The sequence below is a fragment of the Pollachius pollachius genome, assembly GCF_949987615.1.
Source record: "Pollachius pollachius genome assembly, chromosome: 18".
NCBI classification, from domain to species: Eukaryota; Metazoa; Chordata; class Actinopteri; order Gadiformes; family Gadidae; genus Pollachius; species Pollachius pollachius.
In genome coordinates, this window is record NC_136951.1 from 17,025,985 (window position 1) to 17,043,135 (window position 17,151).

At 45.6% G+C, this 17,151-nt stretch overlaps 2 protein-coding genes across 2 annotated transcripts in view; one reads left to right on the forward strand and one right to left on the reverse strand.

The window, feature by feature from the left end:
• Positions 1 to 9,643, forward strand: part of lrrc17 (leucine rich repeat containing 17) — a gene marked incomplete at its 3' end in the record, with an annotated part of 29,331 nt that extends 19,688 nt beyond the window's left edge. The window contains exons 4-5 of the mRNA XM_079755960.1: positions 5,354 to 5,509; positions 9,189 to 9,643. Of these exons, the coding sequence (XP_079612086.1) occupies positions 5,354 to 5,509; positions 9,189 to 9,643 (611 nt within the window). The remainder of the gene's footprint in view (positions 1 to 5,353; positions 5,510 to 9,188) is intronic.
• A 1,279-nt stretch (positions 9,644 to 10,922) lies between these two features.
• Positions 10,923 to 16,891, reverse strand: LOC307089460 (ras-related protein Rab-19-like). Its single transcript, XM_079755758.1, has 4 exons — positions 16,020 to 16,891; positions 13,815 to 13,998; positions 11,971 to 12,074; positions 10,923 to 11,758 (listed from the first exon to the last, which is right to left on the reverse strand). The coding sequence occupies exons 1-4, from the start codon at positions 16,215 to 16,217 to the stop codon at positions 11,579 to 11,581; spliced, it is 666 nt and encodes a 221-aa protein (XP_079611884.1). The 5' UTR covers positions 16,218 to 16,891; the 3' UTR covers positions 10,923 to 11,578.
• Positions 16,892 to 17,151: the final 260 nt, after the last annotated feature.

Below are 17,151 nucleotides of genomic sequence, written 5' to 3' on the forward strand. Positions count from 1 at the left end.
TGAAGGTGTTTCCACAGTTGAGAGTTAAGCATTTGATAGCCTTAGACGGGAATTCAAAAAGAGCATGCAAAGGTTTGCTACTTTTTTGTACATGTTTGTCTGTAGACAGAATGATGAGCCAAACAGACAGGCCTGCACCTGGTACATGATTCAAATCAGCCATGAATTAGTGGACTGTTTTTCATATTGTTCTTCCTCTGTCTGTCTTTCAGTCTCTCTCTCTATCCTCCTCTTCCTCTCTCCTTCTTTGACTGTCTTTTGGTCTCTCTCTCTCTTTCTCTCTCTCTCTCTCTCTCTCTCTCTCTCTCTCTCTCTCTCTCTCTCTCTCTCTCTCTCTCCTTTCCTCCTCACTCCCTCTCTGTCTGTCTTTTGGTCACTCTCTCTCTCTCTCTCTCTCTCTCTCTCTCTTTCTCTTTCTCTCTGTCCCTCTCTCTCTCAAACTGTATGTATCTCTCTCTCTCTCTCTCTCTCTCTGATAGTCTCTCAGTCGTTCCTTTCAACCTAATGAGGCATAACGCAGCGTAGTTGTCAACATCAGGAAACGGGCGTGCTGTTTGTCTTCAAGAATTGCGTTTTTCGTTTCATTCATTTTCTGGCAGTTGCCATGATGCTGAAGGGACGGGGGAGGGAGGTGGGGGGGAGGGCGGGGGAAGGGGGGGGAGAGAAAAGGTCCATGATGCAACTGTTCCATGGACATGAAAGATATCCAGATACAATGCCAGAGGACAGGTTCTGTCCAAGAGTCCCTTTAGTAACTCAGTCGTGTATAGAGGGAACCTGGCTTCAAGGAACTGTGAGACCAAACAGAAATGTTTCTGTTCCTAATTTGAATAGCGGACATGGTTGTTCTGTGGCTGGGCCTGCCGTTTCACGTGCACAGTGCACGTGAAGGCATGGCTTTGCTTGGTTGTGTACTTTTTTTTTATCGGTGGAATAAAAAGAAGGGAAAAAAGGTTTGGTTGTTTAAAACAGGGTGGAGTGTAGCCAACAGGTTGTCGTACCTGGTCGACGACGGCTATCATATATAGTGAAATATGAATCTTCTAAGAATGTTCTAGATACAATCTTCCAGTCAGGATTTACGACTACGCCTACCATTAACTTCCTGTTAAGAGAAATATAAAAATGCATATTAATTCAACTCTTCCCATCCATCACATATAGTGGATTTTCCTCAAAATAAGGGGAATGAAAAGAGAATGAAACCAGGTGTTTTTCAAGGGAATTCACCCGGGATGTCCGAGGGCTCGTATGTTGGCTGTAACATAGATTAGCATCAGAGCACCTTAGCATCACTACATCCTACTCTCGTAAATCGCTTAAAAGCCAGAGGGCCAAAGGGGCGTTCAACACGACAATCTGCAGAGGAGACAGAGAGAGAGGTCTGACCACAGATGCTATAACACCAGACATGCTTTGGCGATTCCCTGTGGGTCTCTGCTTCCCACCGTTGGAGTCTGTAACCTGTATCACAGGAAGCTGCACGCACCAGTGGCGTGCCACGGCTGTTTTTACCATCGCAGTTTCTTCCTTCTTCCTGCACGTGTTCACAGCGAACCAGTTCGGTTACATTTCCTCTGACATCTGTCTTTAACGTCTATGCGTGTGTGTGTGTGTGTGTGTGTGTGTGTGTGTGCGTGTGTGTGTATGTGTGTTTGTGTGTGCGTGTGTGTGTGTGTGTGTGTGTTTGTGTGTGCGTGTGTGTGTGTGTGTGTGTGTTTGTGTGTGTGTGTGTGTGTGTGTGCGCACGTGCGTGTGTGTGTGTGTGTGCGCAAACATAAACTTGAACATGATTAATTGCACAGTGCATATTTGACAGCCAGCTGTAACATAACGTGTGTTAGACGTGTGTGTTTGTGTGTGTAAGCGTTTGTGATTTATCCACCTCACAATACGATTAATGATCTGAGACTTTGACGTAGTTCTATGGCTGTGGTTAAGGCTGCCATGCCATGTTAAATAATGACAAATAAATACATTTAAAATAAATAAATAAATTAGACCTGATTTCCTGACACCACTATGCTTTCTGCTATATGCAACATTTAATGTCGAAATACTTAAGATGACGTTAATATTATGGGTAACACTTTATAATAAGGTGCCATAATAAATAGCAAACTAGTCATTACCTAACCCTTTGTTAATATTTGTTAATTGTTACTAAAATATCTATTTGGCACAAGTTAATAGTTTCTTTTCACTGACCACAGAGTGTCGCTGGTTATGGTTAGGGTTAGGGCCGTGTGTTAGGGTTAGGGCCGTTTGTTAGGGTTAGGGTTAAGATTAGGGCCGTGTGTTAGGGTTAGGGTTAAGGTTAGGGCCGTGTGTTAGGGTTAGGGTCGTGTGTTAGGGTTAGGGCCGTTTGTTAGGGTTAGGGTCATCATGACCCTAACCCTAACAAACGGCCCTAACCCTAACCCTAACCCATGACCGTCATGGGTTAGGGTTAGGGTTAGGGCTGTGTGTTAGGGTTAAGGTCGTGTGTTAGGGTTAGGGTTAAGGTTAGGGCCGTGTGTTAGGGTTAGGGTCGTGTGTTAGGGTTAGGGTTAGGGCCGTGTGTTAGGGTTAAGGTCGTGTGTTAGGGTTAGGGTTAAGGTTAGGGCCGTGTGTTAGGGTTAGGGTCGTGTGTTAGGGTTAGGGCCGTGTGTTAGGGTTAGGGTTAGGGTCGTGTGTTAGGGTTAGGGTTAGGGTCGTGTGTTTGGGTTGGGTTAGGGTTATACAAACAATTAGTATTTAATTAATGATGAAAAAACTATTAACTTGTGCCAAATAGATATTTTAGTAACAATTAACAAATATTAACAAAGGATTAGGTAATGACTAGTTTTCTATTTATTATTGCACCTTATTATGAAGTGTTACCATATTATGTTTTAATTCACTCAGGTAGGCATGTCCAAATAATTGCCATCAGTGTGTGCAGAAGGGGAATTAGTTGGGTTAGCATTTGCTTACAATTAGCATCTTCGATTTACTTGTAGACTAATTGTGCTATCACAATAATATTATCGGCTTCTGGGTGGATCTAACCTGTCAGCGACGAATCACAGGTAGTTTAATAATCATTGCACCGATAACAGAGCCAAATTAATCGTGATCTCGTAGTCAAACTACTCCCATGAACAAGCTAGGCTACTGTAACTCTGCAAGTAAATAGAAGTGGCTAACGGAACAGCAAACGCTAGCCCAGTGAACTCCCCTTCTGAATGCACAGCGGTGACTATGCAATCAAACTAATCGTCTGAATCTGGTAAACGCCCATTATCTCACATCTCGGTGTATCCCTTTAATATCTGAGTAGACATTCAGCACCCAGGGTCACATGGCTTCATCTGCTCCAAACAGTCATCATCGTTACGGTCTCAAGTGGTTCTCATTATACGACGCCCTCCCACCCAAAGTGCCTTCAATGGGAAGGGACCCCCCCCAAGCCCAGAGTTGAAGACCTTGAGAAGGAACACAGAAGAGGGATCCCTCCTTCCATATGACAAACATGTAGAACCATCATCTACATGAAATGGTTCTTCAATAGTAGGTGATTGTTCTCCTTGGAACAGCACAGCCTTTTTAAGAACCAGTCAAGAACCATTATTTTTCTGTGTGCAGGGAAGGCTTTAGGTGCCGTATGATCGCACATAGCATGTGTTCAGTCCGAAGAAAACAAAGCAAAACACAAAAGTCTGGATGAAGAAATCACATCTAAAAGTATTCATCCCGCTCCTCTTCTCACACTGTTTCTGATACGTTAATGATCCAATAATATTTGGCAGTGTGAACCATTCAATCTGAGACTAAATGAAAACACACCATGGACTGTGGTGATGAAATCATAGCTTTGTCTCCTCCAAGAGTTTGGGTTCCTTTTCTCCCTCTGTTTGGGAGAGGCAGGTGTCCTGAGACAGCCAGCTTTGCTGTCCTCAGATCCCTCGGATTAAGCAGCAGATGTCGGGACACGTGTTTGGATCGCGGGTGGCTTTGTAACCAAGAGGGGCCTTGGCTGTTTGACGGGAGACATGGGAAGGACAGAAGACAGTCAATGTATATGAATACACAGTCAATACATGAATACACTTTTGGCTCCTGTTGTCATATGTCGGTTTGTGTGTGTTATTGAGAGAGAGAGAGAGAGAGAGAGCGAGAGAGAGAAAGAGAGAGGGAGAGAGAATTAAGCATTTATTTTGCTTTTAGTATTGGCTTCAATATTGGCGAGTAAGATCCATAAAGGGTGAGCAGAAGAGATAGAGAGAGAGAAAGATCAATAGAGTGGGCAAGAGAGACAACGAGAGAGGAAAAGAGAACCAGAGAGATAGCAAGAGAGAGAGAGAGAAGAAAGAGGAAGGAAAAAGTCTCATGTGGCAAACATTCTTCTGAATGCTGAACATCTCCCCCAGACCACCAGGGATTTATAAACTGTATATGAAATGCAAGCAACTTCCTTTTCCCCTCCTCGGTGGGGTTCCTGCTCAACATTTAAATCTCATTTAATCAAAAGCAAACTCCGCTCCGCTCGTAAAAAATACAGCATACATCACATTCCGTTTGCCGCAAATCGCCTTGAAAGACGAAGTCATCATTCATTGCGACTTCCAAACATGTGTGTGGCATATGGGTGCCATCACGACGCTCCAAGAGCTCCAGAAAACTGATGAACAGTTAGAAATGGAACAGATTTCAAACGTTATCCCCAAATGTACCCGCCCCACCTGTTCCACACACTTTTTTTGCACAATGTTATATATGTTTTTTAGGAAAAAAGGGTTTTCTCTCTTTAATCATTTCTCTTTTACTGCTCCTTTATGGCCCCCATTCTGTCCCATTGAGAAATAAATGTTGTCACTTCAAATCTACTGAACAAACGCAATCAATATTATACATTTGCATTTCTCATTCTCTCGCTCTCCCATGCACTGCAAATGCAATTCAAAGGGGTTTATTGGCAGGGAAACTGTACGTTAACAATGCCAAAGCACGAACAAAGAAAAGCGAGACTCGAAAATGAAAACAATGAAACGGTGAAGAATCCGACAACAATATACATATGGTGAACTGTAAAGTAATACGGATTTAAGTCAAGACTGTGAAATAACAGGAATTGATCATTGCTCTCTCTCTCTCTCTCTCTCTCTTGCTCTCTCTCTCTCTCCCTCTCTCTCTCCCTCTCTCTCTCCCTCCCTCTCTCTCTCTCCCTCTCTCTCTCTCTCTCTGTCTCTCTCTCTCTCTCTCTCTCTCTCTCTCTCTCTCTCTCTCTCTCTCTCTCTCTCTCTCTCTCTCTCTCTCTCTCTCTCTCTCTCTCTCTCTCTCTCCCTCCCTCTCTCTCTCGCTCTCTCTCCCTCTCTCTCTCTCTCTGCAGATATGAAGAGCGTTCCCGCCCATCTGCCCTCAGACCTCTTCAAACTGGACCTATCAGGGAACCGGATACAGCACCTGACGCCCAGACACTTCCTGTTTGCCAAAGACCTCAAGCACCTCAACCTCAGCAACAATGGTGTCAAGCGCATAGACAAGGGTGAGAACACGCACACAAACACACATGCACGCACGTGCACATAAGCACACATATGAACGCACTCACCTTCACACATGCACGCCCACATACACACTTGAGCGCGCAAAGAGGCGGAGGCATTCACACTTACATACACACATGCATGCATGTGAACACAGGGACGCGCGCACGCACATAAACACACACAGATGCAGGAACGCTCACATACATGCACACACACACACACACATGCATGCAAACACATACACGCACATCTGAGTGTATCGTCCTCTAGCTGCATGCTCCTACCTATGTGTGTATAGGGATAACCTTTGACCTCTGTGTATATATCACCAAACATGTGTCAGACAGGCTATAAGCAGTCCTGCTTAAAGGAGAACTTTGGCTGTGAGGTCCAAACGGACCATCGTTCTTTAAATAAGACCAGTATTGAGTGTAGAATGGGCTGCAATTTTAATCCTTTGGGGCAATAGCATCTGTCGATGTACAGGCTCTGAAAGGGCTTGTATTCTAATAAGCTCGGATTATATTAAAGCATTTTGGAAAGCATCCATACAGAGAACTAAAACCTTGTCTCTCTCACGGAAAAGTTATCGCTTGAGTCAGTTTAAGATTGTCTCAGAGCTAAACGTGAGAGTAAGGAGTGCTGAAATATTTTTTTTTCAGTTACCAACAACAGTTAGTAAGCGTTAATGAATAAATAGAGGTACAATGCAGGAACAGTGAAACAGACAAAAATGCACTTGCACACACACACACACACACACACGCACACACACACACACACACACACACACACACACACACACACACACACACACACACACACACACACACACACACACACAAACTTATCAGCTGTCTTTCATCCTCATCACCCTTTATTTACATTTACGTGTCCGATGTCTCCCATGATTCTCGGCATGTCAACGTCGCTACGACCTAGCGTAGCTAAACTCACTCAGTTATTTTTTACAACCTCATGGATCCCTCTCCAGATTTCACAGTGACAATAAACGCAAGTCGATCGGAGCTTGGCTTTTATTCCTTTCTGTTCTTTTTCTTCCCAAGGCATGTTAGTACTTTTGAGGGGAGAAGCGTTTGTATTGAGGTATGAAGGCACACACCCGGCTTCAAGATGTGCTCCAACGGGATTAAAGCAATCATGAGGAATAGGGGAAGATCCTGAATGAGGAGTCAAAGTTGTGAGTCTGCTGTGTGTATAACAATGACATGGAGTTTGCATGGTTGTGTGTGGTCACAGTGACTCGGGAGATGCAGACGGTAGTAGAAGAAAGGGCTTTTTTCCAACGGGAAGCCTCAAAGGAATAAAGATAAGGAAGACGACTATGGAGGGAGAGGGAGGGTGAGAAGTAGGGTTTGAGAGAGGGTGGGAGAGGGAGGGAGGGAGGGAGGGAGGGAGGAGTGGGAGGACAGAAAGAGGGTGGGAGAGGGAGAGGGAAGGACGGAGACAGAAGATGGGAGGGGAGAATAAGGAGAGAGGGAAGGAGGGACAGAGAGTGGGGGAGTAAAAGAGTGAGGGAGAGAGGAGTTTAAGCGGGAGGGATGGAGAAGAAAGGAATTGAAAATATTGTCCTCTCCTCTTTTTTAGTGGCATCGGAGAATAATCAATGACACTTGATGCAATCCTCATTTCTCACGTCATCGCTTTACTATGAAGAAAAACCTAAAACACAAACACAACAGCCAGTGTTCTGGTAATTGGAAACACATCACAAACGATTGAGTTTGTGATGTGCCCCCCCCCCCCCCCATGCCCCCTGACTCTCTCTCTCTCTCTCTCTCTCTCTCTCTCTCTCTCTCTCTCTCTCTCTCTCTATCTCTCTCTCTCTCTCTCTCTCTCTCTCTTCCTCACTTTCCAAGATCAAAGCTGGGCCCAAGGCTATGGGACAGCGTGAAACAGACCACGTTGTCCAATTATGGAAACTCAAACACACAAACGGAAGCACACACACACACACACACACACACACACACACACACACACAGACACACACACACACACACACACACACACACACACACACACACACACACACACACACACACACACACACGTTCACAAAGTAATGTTTTTCTTATTTCCCTGTCCCTTACACATGTGTTCACAAACCTCCAACACACACACACACACACACACGCACACAAACATAAACACAAGCAAACACAAACACACAAATGCATGTACACGCAAACACATACATACTTTCAAGCATGCACACACCTTCACATGCAAACACACTCACTTGAAGAGGTCTGCAGACTTCTAAAGCATTGGTTTATTTTGGTAATGTGGAACCAGATAAACACCCCACTCACAATCACGAGAGAGTCAGGTTGAATTGGCTGAATCTGTTATCTGAAACAGCTGGAAAGCAACTGAGATAGATTACATAGATGGTTGAATAATGTGATCCCTTGGGTTTGGGAAATGGGATCGAAATGGGCTTTGCCTGGATATCGTGGTTCTGTTATTGATGTGAAACAAAGACAGTGTGCGAAAGAAGTTTGCCAGATTTTCCCATCTGGGTTCAGTGAATCTTTCTCATGCGTCTTTCGAAATGTATGAGAAAGGTTCACTGTGATACCATCGCAACGTCCGCTCTGACTACTTCCTTTGCAAACATTTCCTTTCCAATTATCATAATTAGACGGCCGCTGCATCGTTACTGCGGTGGCGGTGCGACTTGATACACATTGGAGGACGTTGATGCATATTCATAATCACGTATTTGATTTCTCTTGTGTTGTTTGGATAACCCATTCATGGATCTGACAGGGCAAATCTAATCTGGGGAAGGAAATGTACAATATTGTTATGTTTGTCACACTCAAAGTAAGTTAGACTCCATTACAAGACAAATTCAGTACTTCAATTACAGTCAATTTATACAACCAGCAATAACAAGTCTGTGTGTGTGTGTGTGTGTTTGTGTGTGTGAGTGTGTGGGTGTGTGCGTGCCCATGCGTGTGTGTGTGTGTGTGTGTGTGTGTGTGTGTGTGTGTGTGTGTGTGTGTGTGTGTGTGTGTGTGTGTGTGCACGCGTGCCTGTGTGTGTGTAGCTTGAGTGTCTCCGCAGGGTGCTCCAGTTTCCTACAACACATAATAAGGCTGTGGCCGCAGACGTACAGTAAACTGCGACAGGCTTCCGCTTGCATGTATCTGCAGATTCACGGGCTATAATTTGAGTGTTATTCGTCAGAAATTCCAAAGCCATCCGTCAACTATTAGCTACTATTTAAATGCGCTGCGGGAATATTGATGTTTAAAGTTCACCGTGCCTGCGTCTTTAATAGACTTTTAGATGTTTACCTGACCAATCATCACGTTTCTTCTCCTATGCAATCGGGAATGCTTCTTAACGAGCAGGGCGCCAGATTTTTGGGGAGATTTTGATTCCCCAAAATCGTTCAGAACTCTCAACCTACACTATTCAATTCAATTCACTTATATTTGTATAGCCCTTCATCAGAGCTACAGTCTCAAAAGGCTTAACATGCTGTCTATGCCATCCCCCTGGCCCTAGCCCCCCAGACGGCAAGAAAAAACTCCCTTGATACGCGCATTACACCGCACCTTAAAAATCACCATTCCCATTTTCCCATTTCTCATCTCCCACCCTTTCTCTCCTCCTCCCTCCACCCTTCCCCGACTCCAGCGGCGTTCTCGGGCCTGCTCCACCTGCGCGAGCTGGATCTGTCCAACAACAGCCTGCAGCACTTCCAGTACGGCGTGCTGGAGGACCTCTACTTCCTGCGGCGTCTGTCCCTGGCCGGGAACCCCTGGGTGTGCGACTACAGCGTCCACTACCTGATCTACTGGCTAAAGCACCACCCGGGGGTCTTCCACACCGGCCTGATCTGCGCCGAGCCCAGGGAGTTCCAGGGCTGGCGGGTGGAGGACTACGTGAAGACGTACAACGGAGACTGTCCCAAGAACGGCAACGGGGGGAATCCAGGCGGAGGTGGGGGAGAAGGCGGAGGAGGCGGAGGAGGAGGAGGAGGTGGAGGAGGAGAGAACGAGCTGCTGAGGCCGGAGGTGGAAGAGGATCGTCTTCCCAGCCCGCTGAAGAGGAAGAGAAACGGGAAGTTTGAGATCATCCGGCTGAGTTAGGGATAAGGCTGAGCCGGGGAATGGATAGGAGCCGTCGGAGAGATGCATTGTGGGAAGGTGGAGCCACGACGGAGCGATGCATGGAGTGGTCTGGTCTTTGGCAGTGGAAGGAGAGGAAAGAGCAACGGGCAAACCAGGATTGTCGGGATCTGCGGGAAGTGACGGGGTGGAAGAGTGTCTGGACGCGCCTGTAGGAGATCGCTGAGACTGTGTTTTTAGATTTTTTGTTAATCTTATTTACTTTTTTCAGGTAGTCTCTGTCCTTTCGGGCAGCATTCAAATCAGGAATCCTTAACGAAAGTGGTTTACAAAGGGATGTTCCCTCCCTGTCTACACAGATCTAGATATATCTGTTGTCTTCGGTCTTCCTTTGCATGGAAAGGACATTTTAAAGATAGAAATGATTGGCTGTTTTTGATTATTTTCACAAGAAGACTCTATGAGTCTGTATCAGATCAAATCGCCTGCCTATTTTTCTCATCCAGCAAACTAATTGACTGTTTTTCAGTGATCTTGTAGTTTAGCCTGGATATACTTTTAAAGAGTAGCTTGTAGATGCCTCTGTGATTTTTTTTAATTAAAAGTAATTATTAATTATTAATGCGAATAAATTTTGGTGCCATTTTTTTGGCTGAAGCTTTGTCTTTGTTCGAAGAACACACACACGCACACACACACACACACACACACACACACACACACACATACACACTCACAGTCACAATTAAACATATTCAGACACACACCCTTAGTGACACAAACAGATGTGTACACTCGCAAGCAAACACACATGGGTGTGTACACACACACACACACGCACACACACACGCACACGATTACATGGCCATCAATTAACAAGCAAACATGACAGAACGCAGATGAGTTCTGTTTTACGCTGACGCACAATCGGATGGAGGCCAGCTGTGTGTGTGTGTGTGTGTGTGCGCGCGTGTGTGTACATGTTTGTCTGCATATGTGTGTAGTTTTGCATGCAACTGATTTTATAGGGGCATGTAGGGGTTGTACATCGCATCGTCACATCGCAATGGCCGCAACCATTTACAAGCCCTGTATGAAACCAAACAATTACAAACTCACTCAATCTGTATATTCCTATTTCTGTTACTACGAAGGTCGAAACCATTAGTATTTGGAATGACGTCTAAATATCTGTAGTACGTCGCTCTCTGGTGGCCAAAGTAGTGAGGTGCAGCAGAGGTGCGTAAGTCTCCGAGAACAAGAACAATAACAAAAATAAGACCACAGTGACTGTTGTAGGAAATAAAGATATGGGTCTTTATTGGTGGAATTGTAATTCAAACAGCCTATAATAATAACCTACATCACTGACCAACATTTGCACAAATACATCAAACTATTTTGACAATTTGGGAGGCATAATGTGGTTATACTCCATAGGTTTTGACAGTAATCTGGCAAAAAGTAGGCTCAATGATTGAAGAAACCCCTATGTCAAGAAATGTTTCGTTTGGGGGTCGTAGGCTATGTGGAAAGAGATCAGACAACCATTTTACATTGTTCACCCCCCTCAGCACGGTCCAGCTGACCCTGGGTTCCACCAAACACTTATCTGGTAGTCTCGTGAGACCACCCCAATCTCGCGAGTTTACATATCTGGACGGTCCCACGAGTCTACATAGTTGGCACAATTTATTAATATGCATAGGCTTACAAAAATAGCTCCACACCAGTGTAAGACTGTGTTTAAAATACTTGATGCTGTTTTCGAAGTTTCATGCAACTTGGGCTATAATAATCAACAATACCCCTCGTTCTTCCTCTTCTTGCACGCGATATCGTCCAGTCTTTTCTCTTTTTTGTTCTTCTTCAACAATTCTTAAATTCCAGTATACATTTTATCCATTGTTTTTTGTTTGTTTCATTGACTCCATCGTCCTTTTTCGCATCCCTACTTCAACAACACGACTTATTCTCCGGTGGTGGCGGAGGGTAGAGGCCGTTCACCGGGCGAGAGTTGGACCGGAGGAGCCCACGGGGCTCGCTCGCTGTCACCCCCTGTTGGACGCTCATGCCGTTGCGCAAAAGCAGTTCCCTGGCCATCAGCATGAAGGCATCGTCCACGTTTTGGCTCTTCTATTAGCACACACACGCACACACACACACACACACACACACACACACACACACACACACACACACACACACACACACACACACACACACACACACACACACACACGCACGCGCACGCACACGCGCACACACGCACGAAACGGATAAATGATGATGCTGAAATAGTATTGTAGGAGTAACTTTATGTGTGTGTGTGTGCGTGCGCATCGTACCTTGGCTGAGGTCTCTAGAGCCATTAGCATCCCCTTCTCGGTGGCCAGAGAGCAGGCCTTCTCAAAGTCAACCTGCCGACTGGTCTCCAGGTCACACTTGTTGCCTTGAAACCAACAAAGAGGAGACAAATCCAGTTTGAGCCTGTCGGTGAAAGCATGCTACTCTCTCGCTTCTTAAATAATATGGCACATAATGGAATGTGCATGGTTTCCTGTAGGTCTATGAATCGTATTATGATGACTCTCGGTGTTCTCATTCGCCTGTCTCTTTTTCTCAATAAATATAGGCCAACTTTTGATCCAAACGACACAGCAAATAACCCCACAAACCACATTTTTCTTGGCTTCCTTTTAAAGTGGTCAAAAAGCATGCTTCATCATCACCATGCATGCTATACAGTAATTGTGTATAAGTCTACCATGACACCAAATATAAGCTGGGCTAGGTATAGGGCTCTCAAGTCTCTCGCATTCGGCGTGAGAAACACGGAATTCAACCCATGCACTCGCTCACACGCCACACTTCGTATTTCTCACGCAGAGAAATTACCAGGATAGCGCCCACCAATTTGCGCCGCTATTTAACAGTGGAACAGGTAGGAATCAAATGGGTTCCCCGTACGTAGGGTGACCAGACGTCCTCTTTTGCCTGGACATGCCCTCTTTTTGAGACACTTTAAAAAAAATGTGTGGCGGAATTTCAAAATCGTCCGGGATTTTATTAAAGCCTCATACATGTTCACATTGAATTTGCGTTGCGTTTCTCTGGGTCGTTCACAAACTAGTTAGGCTACGCCATCCCCTACTCAGTTATGCTCGCTTTGCATTGGTGGAAGTGAGTAGAGGGAGTGGTTAAGTAGAGCCTTCAGATTGGACGGTTTGACTTCCTTAGTCACCGTCATGTTTTGTATTATTATTATTATTTTTTTACCATTATTGTTTTTCTATTGAACAGAAAGAAACACTTGGTCATACTTTACACACTTTACCACAGCATTGGCCTACTGAATGCCACAGATATATTTTAAGCATTGGACTGATTGCCACATAATATATAATTAGGTTTTTGCACGTTTGCAACGTTTAAAAGTTCAGGGAAAAGTATATGCCTCTACTGGTGTTGCTTAAGCCAATAGCCTTTTGAGGCAGTGTTGTTTCTGAATATTAGTGTTAAGGGCCAATAATTCTTACTATCATTCTGTGGCGACTCCTCCGGGGTCGCGCAGGGGATCCTGGGAATTGGGGTTGTCAGTTGACAAAAGGGGCTTTTGTCAACTTGTTTTGTTGTTAGGCTAAGTGGGGTTAACGGGTTTGGGGTCTTTATTGGTTGTGTGTTAATTGTGTGTTGTTCCATTGTTGTGTGACGTGTAGTGTGATCGGGACCATTAGTGAGAGAGTTGTGTGTGTTGGTCAGGTGTGCCGTGTTTCTGTTACGGTCGGTGTAGTTCAATAAAGACAAATCTCTGAGTCGTGCGGTGTATGGGGCACGAGAGTTGCGTAGCAGCTTAAACTGGGATCCCGGCTCGTCCTTCCCGTGCTGCTCGCCACAGTACATTAGTCACCATGTCTATGGACACATTTGTATGCAGTCACATGTTAATATACCCCCCGTATTTAACGAGCTGGACGGTATATTTTTACAAATAGAAGAACAGATGGATGCACTCAAAACATTTTGTGGAGAAAGAATATGCCTTTCTTTTCGTCGCTCAGAGCTGCGTACTGCGACTCGTTGCGATGCTTGGTTGTAGGCGCATGTACGCTTGCGCATGTCGGAGACGGCGCTTTGAAAAAAAAATAAACGGGGAGGTTCGACTTTACAGACTAGTTATATGAGGACCCACCTATAAGAACCAGGACTATGTTGGTCGCTCCATACGTCTCCACCTCCTGGATCCAGTGTCTCACAGAGTCGAAGGTTTCCTGCCTGGTGATGTCATAGGCAATCATTGCCCCGTGGGCACTACGGTAGTAGCTCTGGGTGATGGTGCGAAAGCGCTCCTGGCCGGCCGTGTCCCAAACCTGCATCTGTTTAGGAGGACACACACACACACACACACACACACACACACACACACACACACACACACACACACACACACACACACACACACACATTTACATTTAGGGCATTTAGCAGACGCTTTTATCCAAAGCGACTTACAATAAGTGCATTTGTTACAATAAGTACATTTGTCATAAGAAGTGAAACAATATATCGCTGTCGGTACAATAAAGACGTTCATAGAACCAAGTGCAAGTATTACAATCGCTAGTCTACCCCATTCCCCGTGTAACACAGCGATAGCAGCTACTGTAGATGCTACACAATTAAGTACCTTGAATAAGTGCAATGTACAAGTGCCAGGACGTACAACATTCAATGGTGGCTGTACATTGGTTTCTATGCAGAGTCAAGATGAACTCTGAACAGGTGAGTTTTGAGTCTTTTGCGGAAGCTGGTGAGCGACTCTGCGGTCCTGACATCGGTAGGGAGCTCACACACACACACACACACACACACACACACACACACACACACACACACACACACACACACACACACACACACACACACACACACACAGCCAGTTGTCAAGTAGCTGTTCTATGAGTAACAATATATCAACCGCTCGAATTGCATTTAGTTCCTGCAATTACTTTTTATTGATGAATAAAATTCTGTGTCCTTCTTAAGGAAGGACGTTGAATATGTTGCTGTCCCTAGCTAACCTGGAGCCATGTGACCTTTGGAGCCAGCTAACTGAAACTATCTGAGTGTGTGTGTGTGTGTGTGTGTGTGTGTGTGTGTGTGTGTGTGTGTGTGTGTGTGTGTGTGTGTGTGTGTGTGTGTGTGTGTCCCACTATGGTCTCAAATGCAAATGTGCAGAGAAGCAACTTGTCCAACGAGTAATTATTTAGAAAATATGAGAGAGAGAGAGACAGAGAGAGAGCGAGCAAGAGAGAGAGACAGACAGAGAGGAAGGAGAGAGAAAGAGAGAGCTCCAGAGAGAGAGAGTGATCCAGATCCAGAGAGAGATAAGATTGAGATATGACATTCAATATTGCGTTTTCGCCTGCTACGATTGTGCTGTGAAATATGAAAGTCTGCTAATGTTTAAACTGCCATTGCACCAAGCACATCCACGTGGGCATGACCGCCACCTAGCTTTCCTCCCCGTGCAACTGTTTATATCTCATCCTGTGTCCTCCCTAGCTTTACCACCATACATGTCAGTAGTGACATGAAAATATAAGACCCCTGCTTTGGTCGCAATCAACGAAAGAGAAACTTTCAGCAACGTACACATTGGTGCAATTAACTCCTGACTTGCGTCGTCACAGTGCTTCACCTCTCTGCCTCTGCTTCCCTGTCTCCGGTGACAATGAAAGCACATTCCAGGCTTATTTCCTTGGAGACAATTGCCATACTTTTGTGTTGCGGTAAAACCTGAAGGGCAGGTAGTGCATGCGGCCTTTAGGCCTGACTTGTTTTCCTGTGTGCGTCTTGAATGGAACTTAACCGGGAGCCGGCGTTCACTCTCTCATCCCTTGTTGGAGGGAAAGAATATCCAGAATGTTGAGATTTATGTCTAGATCTATGTTGCCAGTTCACACTTTGAACCGAATGGAAATGGAAATCCCCCAGACGAATGATTAGAGAAATTCCCACACAATCGTGTGTGTGTGTGTCTGTTTCCCAACTCTGCCCTAGTAATGCAAACCGATACCCTGGAAAACCCTGATAATGATCACCTGCTTTCTCCTTGCTGCAGGCATTACAAGGTCATAAAGATCCTGTTCTATGCTTTGAAATGAGGAACTCATTTAAAACGTCTATCCACCCAAATTAGTGTCAGCATCAGTCACAACTTATCAGGTGTTTGATGTGAAAGGTTTAAAAGTCAAAAGTCTATCTTGAGGCTTAAGAACCTTGCTTCTTGTCTGGTTTACTGGCTTCTATCATGCCCCACATTAGGGATCTCCAACCCACGTTGACCCCACCGACGTCCTTGTGATCCACTCCTAACCTTTACCTAAAGACCCACCTTGACCCTCTTGCCATCAATGTCGAGCGTGCGCACGGTGAAGTCCACGCCGATGGTGTTCTGCTGCTTCTCCGAGAACAGCCCCGACTTGAAGCTCTGCACCACGCAGGTCTTCCCCACGTCCGAGTCCCCGATGAGGATGAGCTTGAAGAGGAAGTCGAACGCCTCGTCCTGGTCCGGCGCCACCGGGCTCTCCATGGGGGAGCGAGCGAGTCCCTGGACTATCCTGGTGAAGCCTTTCTCTCCGAACCCAGATGAGGATTATTTGTTTTGGGTTCTTCTCCGAGTAGATCCAAGAGTGGTTCCCTTCTACTAAAGGACTGTCTGAAGGTTATCAACTAGGTGTGGTGGTGGACCTCAAGAACCCACAACAGATTCCCAACGGTTGTTTTGCACCGAAAACAGATTCTACTGAACTCAGCAATTCAATCCTCCATGCAGTTCCTTCCTCTCAGGTGCTGAATGCACAGGCCGCTTCTACTTCTTGTTCTTCCTCCAACAGCTACAGCGTCACTGGCCTACGAAGCAGGATTAACAACCCCCCGGGGTGACTCGTCTCTGGCACAGACTGGTAGATCATATGAACACATACAGATCAGACCAGGAAGTCCTGTCTCCCTATTGTCATGTAAAGGAAAAAACAGAACACAGCCACACCAAATAAACCTGTTCGTGGTTCCCGCCTTAAGAGGACATTATCCCAACGGTGAACTTGATGAGTTGCAAGTTGTGTTCTCCAGGGTTGTAAATGCCTTGGTTTCCACCTCCACCGTGGAGCGTGGCAGAGGGTTAGTTCAGGGTATCTTCACCCCCCTTTGTCACCGGTTTCCTTTTTGACTCGCATGAGGTTTCCTGTGTGCACACATTCAGAGACGCACACTCACTCTATCTCTCGACGTCAGTCCCGCCTGCCCACTCTTGGCTCCGCCCGCCCAGAACTCGTTCCACCGCACCTGTCGCCACAATGCGTGGTCACACTGTCAGCCCAGAGATGTTGGTGACGGCAGTGCCCTAGAACTACGGGATTCTGGGAAATGGTGTAATTTTGCATCGAGTGGTGAGGAGTATCGGATAGCATTGGATAAATAAAAGGCTATGGGAGGAAAAGTTATGATTTAGTTATCAATTAGTC